The sequence below is a fragment of the Mytilus trossulus genome, chromosome 3 (genome assembly GCF_036588685.1).
Source record: "Mytilus trossulus isolate FHL-02 chromosome 3, PNRI_Mtr1.1.1.hap1, whole genome shotgun sequence".
NCBI lineage: Eukaryota > Metazoa > Mollusca > Bivalvia > Mytilida > Mytilidae > Mytilus > Mytilus trossulus.
Genome location: NC_086375.1, coordinates 90,094,723 through 90,112,826, shown reverse-complemented (window position 1 = coordinate 90,112,826; position 18,104 = coordinate 90,094,723). Strand labels below are relative to the sequence as shown.

General features: G+C 31.7%; 1 protein-coding gene and 1 long non-coding RNA gene across 2 annotated transcripts in view; one reads left to right on the top strand and one right to left on the bottom strand.

Moving 5' to 3' along the window:
- LOC134712800 (lysine-specific demethylase 6A-like) overlaps positions 1–18,104 on the top strand; it is a 73,983-nt gene that overhangs the window by 3,884 nt on the left and 51,995 nt on the right. The window contains exons 2-5 of the mRNA XM_063574683.1: positions 6,238–6,304; positions 7,446–7,578; positions 9,204–9,253; positions 11,483–11,541. Of these exons, the coding sequence (XP_063430753.1) occupies positions 6,238–6,304; positions 7,446–7,578; positions 9,204–9,253; positions 11,483–11,541 (309 nt within the window). The remainder of the gene's footprint in view (positions 1–6,237; positions 6,305–7,445; positions 7,579–9,203; positions 9,254–11,482; positions 11,542–18,104) is intronic.
- On the bottom strand, positions 1,716–2,917 carry LOC134709841 (uncharacterized). Its single transcript, XR_010106063.1, has 3 exons — positions 2,739–2,917; positions 2,348–2,422; positions 1,716–1,937 (listed from the first exon to the last, which is right to left on the bottom strand). It is a non-coding gene; the product is annotated as an uncharacterized LOC134709841 (long non-coding RNA).

Below are 18,104 nucleotides of genomic sequence, written 5' to 3'. Positions count from 1 at the left end.
TATAAATTTATCTCATACTCAAAATTAGTCAAAATGAAAACAAATATCTGGTAAGCATATCCTGAAACACAATGCAATATGATATAACTATATGTATCACCAGCAATCTAATATATATACTATATGATAAATATACAGCACTGAAAATTAAAGTAAAGATTAGTTTAAGTACAAATATGAAACAAAATATCAAAATCTGAAATTTAATAATAATTAATAGATCTGAAATATCAAAGTTAAGTATTAAATCTGGTACCAAGGAACTAAACAACAATAAAAGAAGTTATGTGTAATGATTAAATACAAGTATCAAAATACAGAGAAAAAAAATTAAGTCAGCTATCTAATAATAATCTGAAATTATAAAGTATAATTAATTCCAAAAAAAAAAATTAATAACCTAACCTAAGTATGATAAACACAATATGCAAAGAAAGACAACTCAATAATAGTGCAGATTATCTACCCTGATGAAAAGTAATAAATAAGTATATCCAAGTATGTAAATATCTAAACACAAGTATGAATATATATGAATATGACACAAGTACTATATATAAATAAATATGAACAAAACTAAAGTAAAGATTAGTTCATCAATAGATCAAAGTAAAGTAGATAGAATATAAAGTAAAGTTAAAGTACAAGTATAAGTATAAGCAACAGTGACAACAAATACAACTAAGGTTGGACAACAACACAACTATACTAAGTTTTACTGTGTAACCGAAGCCTACTGTGTAATGTAAGTTTTATATGTATGGGCTTGGGTTACTTACATCAAATCATATCCTCGGATCAAATATCAAATATGTCTTCTTGTCTCAATCTATGAGTTCACTCAAATGTATCTATATATCGCTATCTATATCTGCTTCGCTTATAGACTATCAAGTGTATGTATGCTTTTAAATGTGTATAAAAGTGTATTAATTTACATGCACTGCAATGCACTAAGTAGGGTAAGTGTCGGGCAAGGCAAGGGAAAATTTATTAAAATGTGAAAGGTCAAGGTCAATCACAGGTTCATATCAACATTCAATCATACATACGCACACGTAGACATACAAATAAAATAAATAAACCTATACCCTTATATACTAAGTAAAGTACAAATGTATATGTAACTACCCTGTATAGCAATACACTATGTCAATAAATACTAAGTACACATGTACTAAGCTAATACCAAATCAAAGTATTTTTTTTTTTTTAAATATGAAAATTAATCTAAGTACACTTTCTCATAAATAATACCAAATCAGTACAACAGTATCTCACTATTGATGTGTATGCGTGTTAACAAAGTGTAAGTGAATGTCAAAAACAAACGCAAACAGATATGTAACACCTACCAATCAAAAGTACACAATGTAAACAAATAAAAATGGCTAAGTACAAAACACAAAAGTCAAGTGTAAATACCAGCTGGATTTTCAAAAATTTTCTAAGTTTGGACAAGCAGACCAGTTGTCAGTATTATTCAAACAAAGAAAATTTATAAACAGTACAATAATATACAATATCAACACAAAACATGTATGATAATGGCCAATTTCAAATTTTGGATGTTTTCAAAGTCAATGTTTTTCTTCAATAGTGGCTTTCTGATACCAAATATTTACAAAATATTTATATAGAGTGTAAACTATGTATATATTCTCACCATTTCATTACATAAACAATGTATACAAGGGCAAATAGTCTGTACAATAAACAATTTTCAGCAACGTGTTCAATATTTTCGACTGATTTTTCCAATCTTCCGGTGGATGTCACGTCCTAGATCTTGACCTTCAGTGAGGCTCCAACAGGAAATATGTCGTCGAACGTCTAACCTACTAGTGGGCGCCAAATGTAATAGGGTTCTTGTGGCGAATAAAAGGATTCGTCAAGTTTAATTACTCATTTATTCATACGACATAAATAAATCAACCCTGAAAGTACACAAATAACAAAACGTAAATACATAGACAGTACAGTGTACAAAGGGATATAACTCTAAATCATAAAACAGAAAGTACATGTATAAAATACGATAAACTAGCTCCTTTCTGTAAGAATACAACCAATACTATTTAAGTGTATATTATAATTATATGAATTCAATTAAACTCAATTATAAACCAAGTCAGGATTATTTACTACATATGTCCAATTGTATTACGCTACTCATTCATAGATTTATGAATGAACTACAATTTCTTACTATAATGTTTACATGTAATAATTGACATACAGGTAACTACTATTCACAAGACACAAACAATACATATACTGAACTAAAATTAAATAGACAAACACAGACAATACAGTAAACTTAAAATACATGTAACACTGATCTTACCATGTATATGGTACAAAGGTCTATCTCCTGTTTAGAAACATCACCAGATTAATATAACATGAAGCTATTCTGGTCCTGTTAAAATACAAATATAACCTACATAAGTCTAATGAATTAACTATATCAGCATAGCATTTATATAAACAATAAGTAAAATGTTCAGCAAACATTACTTTGCCATTTATAATAATAAAATAACTGTACCAATACATGTATCATTAATATATCTATAATATATTATTTCTCTGAGTTCATGGAAATACTTCTTTAAAATAAAATATCTATCATTCATGCACAATCATTCTGACTTATTCAAAATACATTTTCTCTCAGATTCAAACTAAAGGAATACTGTGCAAATATTAAAGACTTAGAAATATTAGTAACTGACCTGATTAATATGGAATAAGTGTCCAGAATATAAACTATATAACTATTTAAATATGGCTGCTACATGTAAAGCTTTCTCTCAAGGTATATCAAAAAGAGTGGCAAAAACTATGAACTTAATGACTGTGACCAATAGTAGACAAGATAATATGACACATGACTGACTGACTAATGAACCAGAAAAATAGAATAGAACTGTACTAAGAAGAAAATAAGAGAATAGAAGAATTGATGAACTCTTAATATACATATAATAAAGCTACTAATTAATATTAATTATTCTAAAAGAAAATAAATATTAATGCTAAACACTCTACCACATATACTAGAACACACCTTCGTAATCACGGGCTTTTAGAGCGTAGTTTAAAGTATGTTAAGTGTTGTTCGAAGAATATTTTAAAATATTGAATGACTGGAGAAGGCAAAAATATCATGAGACATAGGTTATTGGGTACAGGAAAATGTTTTTTTTTTCATCCCTCCTTTATTTCCAAAATTCCTAATTTTTGTTTTTTATCAATTTCAATATGAACATACATTTAGTATGTTATGAACATTTAAGTAAGGAGCCTGTAATTCAGTGGTTGTCGTTTGTTTATGTGTAACATACATTTTGATAATTTTAGCAACATGATAAGTCCCAGGATCATTAGTATTGTATATTTAAAGCTACAATAAAATTAAATCACTTAGCCTAGTGATTTATTTGTACATAGGTGATAATAAATTAAAGAAACACAACTCTTACTCCAAACCTTTGCGCAACAATTGACATTGCATTTGATCTTTTGAATCTAGTGTTATTTGACCTAAAAGATGTGAAAAATCTGAAGAGTATTTGAAAATTAAATTGACCGATCAAATTATAACTCTAAGGAGTTAAGTTTGCCAACTCCTTTCCAATGGATTGACAACTGTCTTGATAAATAATGTAAAATGACCTGGAGATGGGTTTTGATTATCTGTTTCACACATATTTTCTTTTGGCATCATTTGTAAAACATGTCATTCCTACCATAGTAATAAGTAGTCTTTACTTCTGATCAATGTTATATGAAACAAGTGATCTACATGTACAAGATCTAGTAAGAAGCCAAGGAAAATTATCTCAAACTAAGAAATGAAAATTAGGAGTTTTTCTTAATTTCAGATGAGAATAACACTTTCTTTTTTAGCTCACCTGGCCCGAAGGGCCAAGTGAGCTTTTCTCATCACTTGGCGTCCGTCGTCCGTCGTCCGTCGTCGTCCGTCGTCGTCCGTCGTCCGTCGTCGTCGTCGTCCGTCGTCGTTAACTTTTACAAAAATCTTCTCCTCTGAAACTACTGGGCCAAATCAAACCAAACTTGGCCACAATCATCATTGGGGTATCTAGTTTAAAAAATGTGTGGCGTGACCCGGTCAACCAACCAAGATGGCCGCCACGGCTAAAAATAGAACATAGGGGTAAAATGCAGTTTTTGGCTTATAACTCAAAAACCAAAGCATTTAGAGCAAATCTGACATGGGGTAAAAATGTTTATCAGGTCAAGATCTATCTGCCCTGAAATTTTCAGATGAATCGGTCAATCGGTTGTTGGGTTGCTGCCCCTGAATTGGTAATTTTGAAGAAATTTTGCTGTTTTTGGTTATTATCTTGAATATTATTATAGTTAGAGATAAACTGTAAACAGCAATAATGTTCAGCAAAGTAAGATCTACAAATAAGTCAACATGACCAAAATGGTCAGTTGACCCGTTTAGGAGTTATTGCCCTTTATAGTCAATTTTTAACCACTTTTCGTTAATTAAAGTAATCTTTTACAAAAATCTTCTCCTCTGAAACTACTTGGCCAAATTAATCCAAACTTGGCCACAATCATCATTGGGGTATCTAGTTTAAAAAATGTGTGGCGTGACCTGGTCAACCAACCAAGATGGCCGCCACGGCTAAAAATAGAACAAAGGGGTAAAATGCAGTTTTTGGCTTATAACTCAAAAACCAAAGCATTTTGAGGAAATCTGACATTTGATAAAAATGTTTATCAGGTCAAGATCTATCTGCTCTAAAATTTTCAGATGAATCGGTCAATCGGTTGTTGGGTTGCTGCCCCTGAATTGGTAATTTTGAGGAAATTTTGCTGTTTTTGGTTATTATCTTGAATATTATTATAGATAGAGATAAACTGTAAACAGCAATAATGTTCAGCAAAGTAAGATCTACAAATAAGTCAACATGACCAAAATGGTCAGTTGACCCGTTTAGGAGTTATTGCCCTTTATAGTCAATTTTTAACCATTTTTTGTAAATTTAATTCATCTTTTACAAAAATCTTCTCCTCTGAAACTACTTGGCCAAATTAATCCAAACTTGGCCACAATCATCTTTGGGGTATCTAGTTTAAAAAATGTGTGGCGTGACCTGGTCAACCAACCAAGATGGCCGCCACGGCTAAAAATAGAACATAGGGGTAAAATGCAGTTTTTGGCTTATAACTCAAAAACCAAAGCATTTTGAGGAAATCTGACATGGGATAAAAATGTTTATCAGGTCAAGAACTATCTGCCCTAAAATTTTCAGATGAATCGGTCAATCGGTTGTTGGGTTGCTGCCCCTGAATTGGTAATTTTGAGGAAATTTTGCTGTTTTTGGTTATTATCTTGAATATTATTATAGATAGAGATAAATTGTAAACAGCAATAATGTTCAGCAAAGTAAGATCTACAAATAAGTCAACATTACCAAAATGGTCAGTTGACCCCTTTAGGAGTTATTGCCCTTTATAGTCAATCTTTAACCATTTTTTATAAATCTAAGTAATCTTTTACAAAATCTCCACTGAAACTACTAGTCCACAATCATCTTTGGGGTATCTAGTTTGAAAAATGTGTCTGATGACCTGGCCATTCAACCAAGATGGCCGCCATGGCTAAAAATAGAACATAGGGGTAAAATGCAGTTTTTTGCTTATAACTATGAAACCAAAGCATCTAGAGCAAATCTGACAAGAAGTTAAATTGTTAATCAAGTCAATATCTATCTGCCCTGAATTTTTCAGATGAATTGGACAACTGGTTGTTGGGTTGCTGCCCTCCAATTGGTAATTTTTAAAGAAATTTTGCCATTTTTGGTTATCTTGAATACTATTATAGATAGCAATAAACTGTAAACAGCAATAATGTTCAGCAAAGTAAGATCTACAAATAAGTCAACATGACCTAAATGGTCAATTGACCCCTTAAGGAGTTATTGCCCTTTATAGTCAATTTTTAACAATTTTCATTAATTTGGTAAATTTATGTAAATTTTTACCAAATATAGTTCTCTGTTACTAATGGGCAAAGTTCATGATAGATATAATTGTAAGAAGCAAAATCGTTCAGTAAAGTAAGAACTTCAAACACATCACCATCACCAAAATACAATTTTGTCATGAATCCATTTGTGTCCTTTGTTTAATATGCACATAGACCAAGGTGAGCGACACAGGCTCTTTAGAGCCTCTAGTTATATTTTTCAGTCGAGATTTTGGATTTGTAAAGTTGAATCTTCCAGAAGAAGCAACTAAAAGAGCAGTTGTAGAAAAGGTAAATCATATGAATGGGCATCAATATACTGTAACCATGGTAACTTGTCGTCTAGCTTTACTCATCTTCATTAAATTTCATACAGAAACATTTTTTGACCAGTATGAAAAAATTATGAATTTAGAAATTGATGTACTGAATTTGAAATCAGGAAAGACAATACTGTATGAAATGAAATATTTAATTCGTTATGTTTTGATGAATGCTGATCAAATATCTGGACATCAACCATATCAGTACCAGACTATTTTTGAGAGCTATAAACAATATCTTAACCTACATTTGGTAATTGAATGTGAGGAAGAACGTTTTTGATTTTGAGTTCACTAGGTCAAGGTCTCTGCATCTTTTGATCAAAATTGTCAAACTTGAATTGATACTCCTCCATAAATGAAGACAACTATGATGTCAAGATAACTAGGTCAAAGGTCAAGGTCTCAACCACATCTGATAAACTTAAGTTTGCGCAAAATTAAAAGAATAGTTACCAGAAAATATCTTTTGAAACACATATATCAAGGGGTACAATCAAAATCACGTGATGGATATACACACACCGGAAGTTACAGTCGAACTCGCCGCTTAAAAGGTAAGAAGTTGCATTTTCTTGCTTATATCAATTAAATTTGGATTAATAAGTTGGCACACCGAATGTCGGATAGTATGTAGTTTTAAAATACACAATTGTTTTTGCTAGAAAGCGTGCAGTTATTGCAAACACTTCGACACAGTTATCTGGTGAAATTTTGGAACTGTGTCGAAGTGTTAGCATTAACTCCACGCTTTCCAGCAAGGATAATTGTGTATTTCTAAACTAGATAATATCCGACATTCGGTGCACTACCTTATTTATTAAATTTTATTGATATAAACAAGTAAATACGACTACTTACCTTTCAAGCGGTCTGCTCGACTGTTACTTCCGGTGTGTGTATATCCATCACATGATTTTGATTGTAACCTTGTATATACTTGTAAAACTGCTTTGGTTTTTTCGGAGAAAAAATCTTGATAATGTGCTATTAATTATTGTTTAAATAAACACATCTCTACATAAGTAAAACCAAAAATAGGTTCTTTTTGTATTTCTGTTTTCTCTTTACTTAACCATGTGTTACAAAATATGTTTATATCATTTTAGGGTATAAAGTACTATGAGCAGTTGATAAGACAGAAAATCAAGAAAGGAACAGATACAACTGAGTCTGATGTAGACCCTAATGTCTACTGTAGCCTGGGGCACCTGTTGCTTCTTCTAGAGCAGTACCCAAAAGGTAAAAGTTCTGTAGGCTAGGGCACCTTTTACTTCTAGAAAAATACCCAAAAGGTAAAATAACTGTAGTCTGGGGTACCTGTCTCTCCTTTTAGGACAGTACCCTGAGATAAAATTATTGTAGCCTGGGGCACCTGTAACTTCTTCTAGAGCAGTTCCCTAAAGGTAAAAATTATTGTAGCCTAGGTCACCTATTACTTCTTCTTGCACAGTAGATCTGGGAACACAGTTATTGTCCCTTGATTAACGTTGTCAATGAATATAGTCTAGTGTGGATAGTGTGTTGCTTGCTAAATTGTATGCCCCCGCCATAGCAGAGGGGGCATTGAGTTTTACCCTTGTCCGTCTGTACGTACTTCGGTACCAAAGTTGGTTTCCATTCTATGACTTGAGTTTTCCTCAAACAATTGTTATGAAACAATGCTTATCACCTCTAAATACAGATCTGGTTGGGATTTGGGTGATGTCACTTTTACTGTTCTCGAATAAGGCCCCTTTACTAATGGAAAAATTGCTAATTCTTTTGTTTCCCATCTCCAACTTAAGTTTTCCTCAACCACATTTTATGAAAATTATTGAATAAAAAAAATTGGAGTTATCTTCCTTTGTCCATGATTATAGTTGAATCAACTACAATCCGTGCTTTTTAAAATCTTTCTTTGAAAATTGGAGTTATCTTTCTTTGTCCAGAATGGATGTTGAATCAACTAAAACCAATTCTTTATACAATATCATATTCAATTTTACTATCAACTGATAAATTAAAGCAATCTTTACCATTCAGTGCTTTCAAGCACTGATTACCATTCTAGGGTTATGCCCCTTTACGGATTGAAAAATTGCTGATTTTTTTTGTTTCTGTTCTCTTAACTTAAGTTTGTCTGCACTAAATTTAACGAAATATATATATTATGCTTTTTACCACTTAACTCAAGTTTATAAGTTGAAATTTTGGCAGCTTCACTTTTACAGTTCTTGAGTTTTGTCCCTTTATAAAGTTATATGCTAGTGGGGGCATCATCTGTGTCCCTATGGACACAATCCCATTTATTTTAATACCCCTTTCAAATGTATTTCTTCATGTTTTATGTCTCAAATAGCAAGTAGGGGGATGAAATTACAATAAAAAATTCAGTCGTGAATTTTAAAGTAAAGAAATGATTTGGTCCAGCTGAAATAGGTTATAAAAGCCATTCAGAAACTGTCAAAAGATTTCAATACCCCCTTAACATAGAATTGTCCATATTTTCAGTTAGAGCAGATGACATTTTCTTTAATTTTTATATACGTTTTTTTTTTGTAATTTGCCCCAAAAGTTGTTGAACACACTGTAAAAAATTATTGAGAAAGAGCAGGTGGTATATTTTTTTATTTTTATTTATTGTCTTAAAGAAATGCACTATGAACAACTGTGTAGTTGGACAAGTTCCCACAAGGTAAAGTTTCTGAAGCCTAGGGCACCTGATACTTCTTTTAGAGCAGTATCCAAAAGTTATTATCTGAATAATAATATGTTTGTTTGCCATTAAATAATCATTTGAAGATTTAAATCTAATTCATATAAAATACTTGAAACATGTTGACATCTACCATTTGATTAATTATTTATTCTTTGTAACTTTTCAGCTCTATCAGCCTACCAAAGATTTTACCATCTACAGCCAGACCACTGGAAGGTAAGGATAAAACAAACTGCATTTTACACTTATAATTACATAGAGAATAAAACATTACGAAATCCGTATCATATGCCGTATCATCCCAAGATACTAATATCAGCCAGAGGGCCTTTAGGCCTGAGGGATGATATTGGTCGAGGGTGATACAGCATGTGATATGGATTTCGCCATGTATTATTCTGTTTATCATGGTTTTTTTTAAAAATCAAATTATAATTGTAAAAAAATGCATTTGTGCAGAAAAAAACTTCACAAAAGTTATGACCAAATAAACAATTAAACTTCAGATAATTATAAATCTTATTGTACTATTTTATATTAAAATCGCTCGTCAAATTACTGGGTAAGAATTATTTGGAAAAAATCGATTTTAGTTAAAGTTTTTTTAATAGAAATAATTTTTTCCCTAAGCCTGAAAATGCAGCAACTGAACGTCATATTTCAAACGATGACGTCACACCAGGTATGTGATACAGATTTTGCTATGTGATACTGGGTATGCGATAAGGTTTTAGCCATGCGATACAGGGTAGGTGATACAGACTGGAAAAAAGAACCTTTGTTAGATATTATACAAAATTGCTGTATTTTGCACTTAACATATGATAAAAAACTATAATTTACAACTTCTGTCTTGAAAATTGATATATTTGAAAATATCAAAAGCACTGCAAGTAACATTTCTTTAATAAATAAATTTGGTGTATTTGCTGTCTTCTGATTTGTTAAAATTATTAGTTTTATTTTCAATGTTGTCAATTTTTATGGCGACACGCCCACTCTGACGTTGTGTATTCATACGCCAACATGTGTGTATGTTGTTATTATTAATATAAATAATATCAAAAGTTCTTTGAGTCTTGTTTTTGATGAACATTTATTTATAATGAATGGCAATAATTTATTTTGATTTTATTGAACCATAAAACTAATTTTTGACTCGTCACATTTTACATAATCCGCTTCGCTGATTCTTCAATGTGAAGAGTCAAAAATTAGTTTTATGGTTAAATAAATTCAAAATAAATAATAGCCATTCATTAATTAAAGACTTTAAGTTCCAAATTAAGGAACAGGAAAAGATAATAGTTTTCAGTCATGCAGGTTTTAAATTCAAATGACTGAATTGAATATTCTAATTTTGGTCCTTTTTGAATTATTGTGCATCCGTTTGTTCGTTAGTCCATTTGTTAGTCCGTCCGTTTGATATTCAACATGAAACCTCGTACTATGTTCCCTATGATATGATGTTTCTAATTGTAATGCCAAATTACAGTTTGAACCCATTTTCACAGTCCACTGAACACAAAACAGAATAGTGACAGTTGGGCATCTGTGTACTCACTACTGTGGACACATTCTTGTTTTGTTAGAAGTTTAATTTTTGTGAGCTATTTCTAAATCCCGATTGAAGTGCTTTGATTATTTAAGTTCAGTAGTTTTTGTAATCTTTATGACCCTCCAAATTCCTCAAGTGTCCCTTTTATTTAACGACTACAAGACAATATTAAAAAATACACATTATCCTTATACTAAGTTATATAGCTAAACCCTTTATCATACTAAATTACTAGAATACTTTTACAATTCTGAAATTTAGAATATGATATGTTGATTTACTGCTATTCAGAGCTGCCAGATCTTATCCATTTTCAGAAATTCATTTAGATCGTTCAATCATTTCACAAACTCAAAAATAGCATGACCAAATTACATTGAATTCAAATATAAAGGCAAATACTCTCGATCAGAAATATTTGTTTATATGTCCATCCAAAAACCATGTAACATGTACATATTCTTGCTTGCATTGCAACATCTTCTCAGTGCATTCCTCTAAGGATTAATCTCATCCCCTCATAGAAAAAGGGGCTTAGATTCTCTTTTCTAAACTATACATTAATTAGTTTAAATTATATTGATATAAATTATATTGATAAACAATATTCCTACATGTTAATAGTGGGTTCAGTTGGTTATTTGATACCACTGCCAATATTTTATCTGAATGAGGTTCAAAAAATGCATTTAATGTATAATTGAGATTTAACAGTATTTAGTTCCTAGAATGCCCAATTCTACAACAGTCTTCGGAATATTTGTTGCTAATAATAATTGGAACAAAGAATGTATTATACTCCTGATACTTTTAATTTTGCATTTTTTACTATAAACCATCATATCTATACTATTGATGCATATTATTTTAATTTTTTCGTTTTTCAGAATGCCTCGTTCCTGTATGGTCTTGGATTGGTGTACTTCCATTTCAATGTCTTCCATCTGTAAGTAAATAATATAAACATATACATCACTTATGATATAGTTCCATATTGTAGGTGTTTTGTTTTTACCCAGCTATACTGTGTATCATTTTATTAGCTGGAATTTTGAAGGAAAAAACAGTTATTGATTTGGGGATGTACGGCGGGCAATGTCTGCAAAACCGTTTCCTTGCATTTACTCATTAACCATTCAATCAAAACTTTTTGATATGAATATATTATTACTGATTAAAAAAGTTAAAAGTTTGTTGGTTGTTAAATTTGTGGATTTTTGTGAAAAATCAAATGAAGAATTGGAAGCCATCAGAATCTTAAGATTCTAGAATCATATGTTGTTTTGTTAACAATGTAACTTTTATAAAATGTAACCAGAAGAAATACCACTAATTAACCTGAGATCGAAAGATCATCAGATTATGATCCTCAAAGGACACTTCCAGAAACAAGTTAAACATTGTTGTTTATGCCCTTGCCATAGTGGAGGGGGCAATAAGTTTTACCCTTGTCTGTTTGCACCTACATACCTGTTTGTCCATACGTACATGTACGTCCCAAAATTGGTTTCTTTTCTCTTACTTACGTTTGCCTCAATCAAATGTTATGAATCTTATACACAATACTTATATTCACAAAACACAGATCAATTTTAAATTTCTTTGGCGTCACTGTTATCGTTGTAGAGTTCCTCCTTTATACAAATGGAAAAAATTGCTGAATTTTTTGTTTCTGTTCTTAAGCTTGCCCCAAGAAAATGATATGAAACTTATACACTTAAGTCAATGCTTATTTATACCACAAAACACTGATCATGTTTGAATTTTGGTGGCATAACTTTTACTGTTCTAGAGTTATGCCCTTTAAGAATTTTTTGTTTCCATTCTTTAACTTTTATTTGTCTCAGCTAAATGTTATGAAACTTATACAATGCTTACTACCACAAAACACAGATTGAGTTTGAATATTATTGGCGTCACGTCTACCATTCTAGAGTAATGCCCCTTTACAAATGGATAAATTGCTGAATTTATTGTTTCTATTCTCTTACCTAAGTTTGCCTCAATCAAACTTATACACAATGCTTATAACAACAAAGCACAGGTCGAGCAGAAATTTGTGTATAGTCACTTTTACTGTTCTTGAGTTATATCCCTTATAACATGGTAAATTGGTAATGCTAGCAGGGGCATTATTTGTGTGCATTTTTCCAATTAACACCTAAAGTTGGACCCAAAACATGTCCCTGAAAGAAAACAGTTATGTGAAAAATGCTTGAATGGTAGAATAGATATTCATGATATTTGGTACCAAGTTTTATATTGTGAAGCTAAACTTGTTGTATTTATCTACTTTGTCTTGCCAACTTCCACATTTATATAGCAGTCAATTATTGAATATCCCTTTCACTCAATTGCAAGAGTGGTGATTGTATTTTGTGCCACACTACATGTTGTTTGGCCATTAACAGATTTCTTTGGACCCCAAAATTATAAATCTGGTCAGGTATACTTTAAATTTGCAAATATTGTATAGGAGTAAAACTCTGAGAAACTTAAAAGGAAATATATTTGTACTCCTTACAATGGTTTTGGGTGTCTGACATTAACAAGTAAACTGACAAAATTATGAAAACTGCACCATGAAAATGAGGTTGAAGTCATAAGAACCCTACTTGACTTGTTAGACTTGCAGGTTTTGTTTGGCACATTTCATTGGACAATTTTTTAGTTTTCTTGGTTTCATCTATAAAAAGTTATCAGATGCTATGAGCAATAAGGCTTCCATATTTTATTTATGGAATGATTGTCAGGTGTACATGTCTGTCGGGTAGGGTTATTTTGACCTTGACCTGATTTTCATGGTGCTGTTTTTATAATTTTGTCAGTTTATCAGATATTATCAGCAATAGGTCAACTATGTTTCATGGTGTATATTATTAGTTACATGGTGTGTTAGTGACCTAATACGATATATATGGGGTCAATAAATTCTAATGGAGTGAGAGCAAAGCTTGATTCCCCAGATGAAATTTACTGACCCCATATAAATCGTATTAGGTCTTCAATACTAAGTATTATGATCCTACTTCCATTTGTCTATACAGAATGACAGAAAACACCAACAACAACAACTTTTTTAGCTTTGAATTTGTCTTATGAATTTATTTCAATCGTTCATTAAATGTATCTATTGCCTTGTCTGTTGAATCCTTTCAGATTTCTTTTTTTTTTTTGAAAGGGAAGTAACTCCTTTATGCCAATAATACCAACTTTAGTTGGCTTTATTATGTTTGATGAACTTATCTCAACCTTTCATCATCAATTTCTTCGTCTGTTGAATCCGTTCATATTTTTCTTCAGCACCATGTTGTTTTTAAAAAGGGTTGTGGCATCTATTTTGTTTTGAAAGGGAAGTAACTCCTTACTTATCCCATATGGTAACTAACCATGTATGGTAACTAACCCTTTATTTTTAGGACACCCTATATCAAATATACATAGTTACCACATGTAGTCCTTTAACCAATCATATCTCTATAAATCGATAGGAGGTAAGATAAATGGAATGATAGTTCAATGTACATTATTATTCATAAAATAGGGGTGATTTTCCAGTTTTTGGACAGAGCTTTGAGCAGTTTTCATGGAACTTTGGTGACTAGATTATATATATTAAGATAACCTCCCTTTAGTTTTTCATGACTGACATTGAGAAGTTATTAAACTTTATTCTTTAAAAATGTGACAGGCATATCATGTCCTAATGGGGAACCTGTTTATTATAGAAGCTATTGGACTTTTACCATGTGTTTGTATTGTAACAAAGCTACCTTGTGAAGGCATGTGAGACTGGTTTACATTCATTCTTGTTAGAACTGTTTGCCATCATACATACTGTGATCTATTGACCATTCTAACAGGAGTTATAGGACTTTGACTATTTTTTAGTATAATTGTAACAATAACATTAGTAGACATAACTCCTCTGAGTATACTTTTATTTGGTGGAACTGTTCGGCATCATGTGTGATTGCCAATTTTATACTCATCTGAGTATTTTATCAATTACACCTTGTGAATGCAGCCCCTAAGAGACCTCTCATATAAGTTAGGTTTGGTTGCTTTCAGGTGTACTACCATTTTCATTTCATAATTTTTACCTGGGTTAGGACTTAGTTTGAATATATTTATAGGTAGATGTAAAAACACCACTACATGGACCAAATGGCCTAAATTCTCTGAGACTGCTACAGACTGAGAGATTTTATAATATTTTTTGTTGTTGACCAAATACTACTATCATTTTCATTAGACATTTTAATCGAAGTTTTAAGAGTATTATAGTAAAAAGAATTTGTCCTAGTCCAAAAACTCCAATTACAAAAAGTAGGATAAAAATTATGGTTATGAATGGGTGTTATACCTCATGAATTCAACTCCTCTGTGTAGTTGACCCATTTAATACGTCTTTTTTATGTAACAATTTTGAATGGAGTAATGGTAATCATACCATATCTTCTTTTTTATACTATGGGAATTCTACCAAATTTTTACTATCTTACCACAATGACACATTGTGACGAACAATTTAATTCATTAACACTGGGGACATTTCTCTGTGATGTAGCAGTCTTGTTATAATGATGATATTTCCTCATACACTATAATCATCTCAATGACCCTTGATGTAAAATGTTATATATACATGTAGTTAAACAACTGCATTACCATAACATTGTGGTCAAAGTTAAACTGCTTCCTGAAAACTATATTAGTTGTAATATGCTATATATTCCCCCCACCCTTTTTCCCAGACCAGCCTTTATACCTTAAAGCTGGACTAAAAATACAAAATATAATGTATTCCTACCATTAAAATAAACAGGTTATTGATTGATTAAGATAAACAAAATCATGAATGTCTAGGGGCAGATGTATGCTGACTATAAACAATTTAGTCCTTTAAAATGGAGCACTTGGGTTTCTAAAGACTTTAGGGCACAATTTTCATATTTAGCTCACTTGGCGTCCGGCGTCCGGCATCTGTTAACTTTTAGAAAAATCTTCTCCTCTGAAACTACTGGGCCAAATTTAACCAAACTTAGCCACAATCATCATTGGGTATTAAGTTTAAAAAATGTGTCCGGTGACCAGCATCAAACCAACATGTCCGCCATGGCTAAAAATAGAACATGGAGGTTAAATGCAGTTTTTGGTTATTTCTCAAAAACCAAAGCATTTAGAGCAAATCTGACAGGGGGTAAAATTGTTTATCTGGTCAAGATCTATCTGCCCTGAAATTTTAAGATGAATGGGACAACCTGTTGTTGGGTTGCTGCTCCTACATTGGTAATTTTAAGGAAATTTTGCTGTTTTTGGATATTATCTTGAATATTATTATGGATAGAGATAAACTGTAAACAGCAAAAATGTTCAGCAAAGTAAGATTTACAAATAAGTCTCAGGACCAAAATGGTCAGTTGACCCCTTTAGGAGTTATTGCCCTTTATAGTCAATTTTTAACCATTTTTCGTAAATCTTAGTTAACTTTTACAAAAATCTTCTCCTCTGAAACTACTTGGCCAAATTTTACCAAACATAGCCAGAATCATTATTAGGCTATCTAGTTTTAAAATTGTGTTTTGTGACTGGGCGAACCGACCAAGATGGCCGCTACGGCTAAAAATAGAACATAGGGGTAAAATGCAGTTTTTGGCTTATAACTCAAAAACCAAAGCATTCAGAGCAAATCTGATAAGGGTAAATTTGTTTATCTAGTCAAGATCTATCTGCCCTGAAATTTTAAGATGAATCGGACAACACATTGTTAGGTAGCTGCCCCTAAATTGTTAATTTTAAGGAAATTTTGCTGTTTTGTTTTTCAGGTATAATGCCCCTGAATTGATGATTTTAAAGAAATTTTGCAGTTTTTGGTTTTTATCTTGAATATTATTATACCCCACGCAACGAGTTGCGGAGGGTATAATGTTTTTGACCCGTCCGTCTGTCAGTCCGTCCGTCAGTCCTGTTTCTTGTCATCGCAACTCCTCTCAAACCACACAACAGAATTTCACAAAACCTTTTCAGATAGTAAGGATATACTATGTAGTTGTGCATATCGACGGGAAATTGCGATTCAATTTTTTTTCTAGGAGTTACGCCCCTTTGAACTTATTTACTATAATGTACTACTGCAACAGTTTGTCATCGCAACTCCTCTCAAACCACACAACAGAATTTCATGAAATTTTGTAGATAATAAGGACATACTATTTAGATGTGCATATTGACAGGAAATTAATTTTTCTTATACAATTTTTTTTTCTTTCACTTATTTAATTTCTCCAATGACAATGTGGGGACCTGGGGTATGTGAGCGTGCTCACTAAGGTTCTTTAATTATAGATAAAGATAAACTGTTAATAGCAAAAATGTTAAGCAAAGTAAGATCTACAAATAAGTCATTTTGACCAAAATTTGTCAATTGACCCCTTAAGGAGTTATTGCCCTTTAAAGACTTTTTTCACAATTTGTTCATCATGTTGATTTACTTTAAAAAATCTTCTCCTTTGAAACTGCTGTATCAATTTCAGCCAAACTTAGGCTAAATGAGGCTCTGAAACTACTGGGCCAAATTTTACCAAACATAGCCAGAACCATTATTAGGCTATCTAGTTTAAAAATTGTGTTTTGTGACTGGGCGAACCAACCAAGATGGTCGCTACGGCTAAAAATAGAACATAGGGGTAAAATGCTGTTTTGGGCTTATAACTCAAAAACCAAAGCATTTAGAGCAAATCTGACAGGGATAAAATTTGTTTATCTGGTCAAGATCTATCTGCCCTGAAATTTTAAGATGAATCGGACAACTCATTGTTAGGTAGCTGCCCCTAAATAGTTAATTTTAAGGACATTTTTCTGTTTTGGGTTATTATCTTGAATACTATTGTAGATAGAGATAAACTGTAAACAGCAATAATGTACAGCAATTTAAGACTCAAAAATTAGTCAAAATGACCAAAATGGTCAATTGACCCCCTAAGAAGTTATTGTCCTTTATAATCAATTTTTAACAATTTTCACAAAATTTGTAAATTTTTACTTACATTTTCTACTGAAACTACACGGCAAGTTCATTATAGATAGAGACAATTGTAAGCAGCAAGAATGTTCAGTTAAGTAAGATGTACAAACACATCACAATCACCTAAACACAATTTCGTCATGAACTGTCTGCTTCCTTTGTTTAATTCACATTTATCAAGGTGAGCAACACAAGCTCTTTAGAGCCTCTAGTTATTCCATATTGGTAAAACTTAAGTAGGTTTTTCTATATGAATGGGATTTTGAAAAAATAAGTATGTTCATCTTTGAAAAAAGTATATTTACTGCACAAAACTATGTGTGCTTTTATGTGTATAATTTTGGTAAAAAAATTTGATGTACAATTGGTTTTGGTAAATAATTTCCATAATATTGCACATACTTCTCTTGAGTTATGGAATAAAACAATTACTGTCTTTTGTTTCGGTCAATACATGGCTAAATTGACTTTTGAAAAACTAA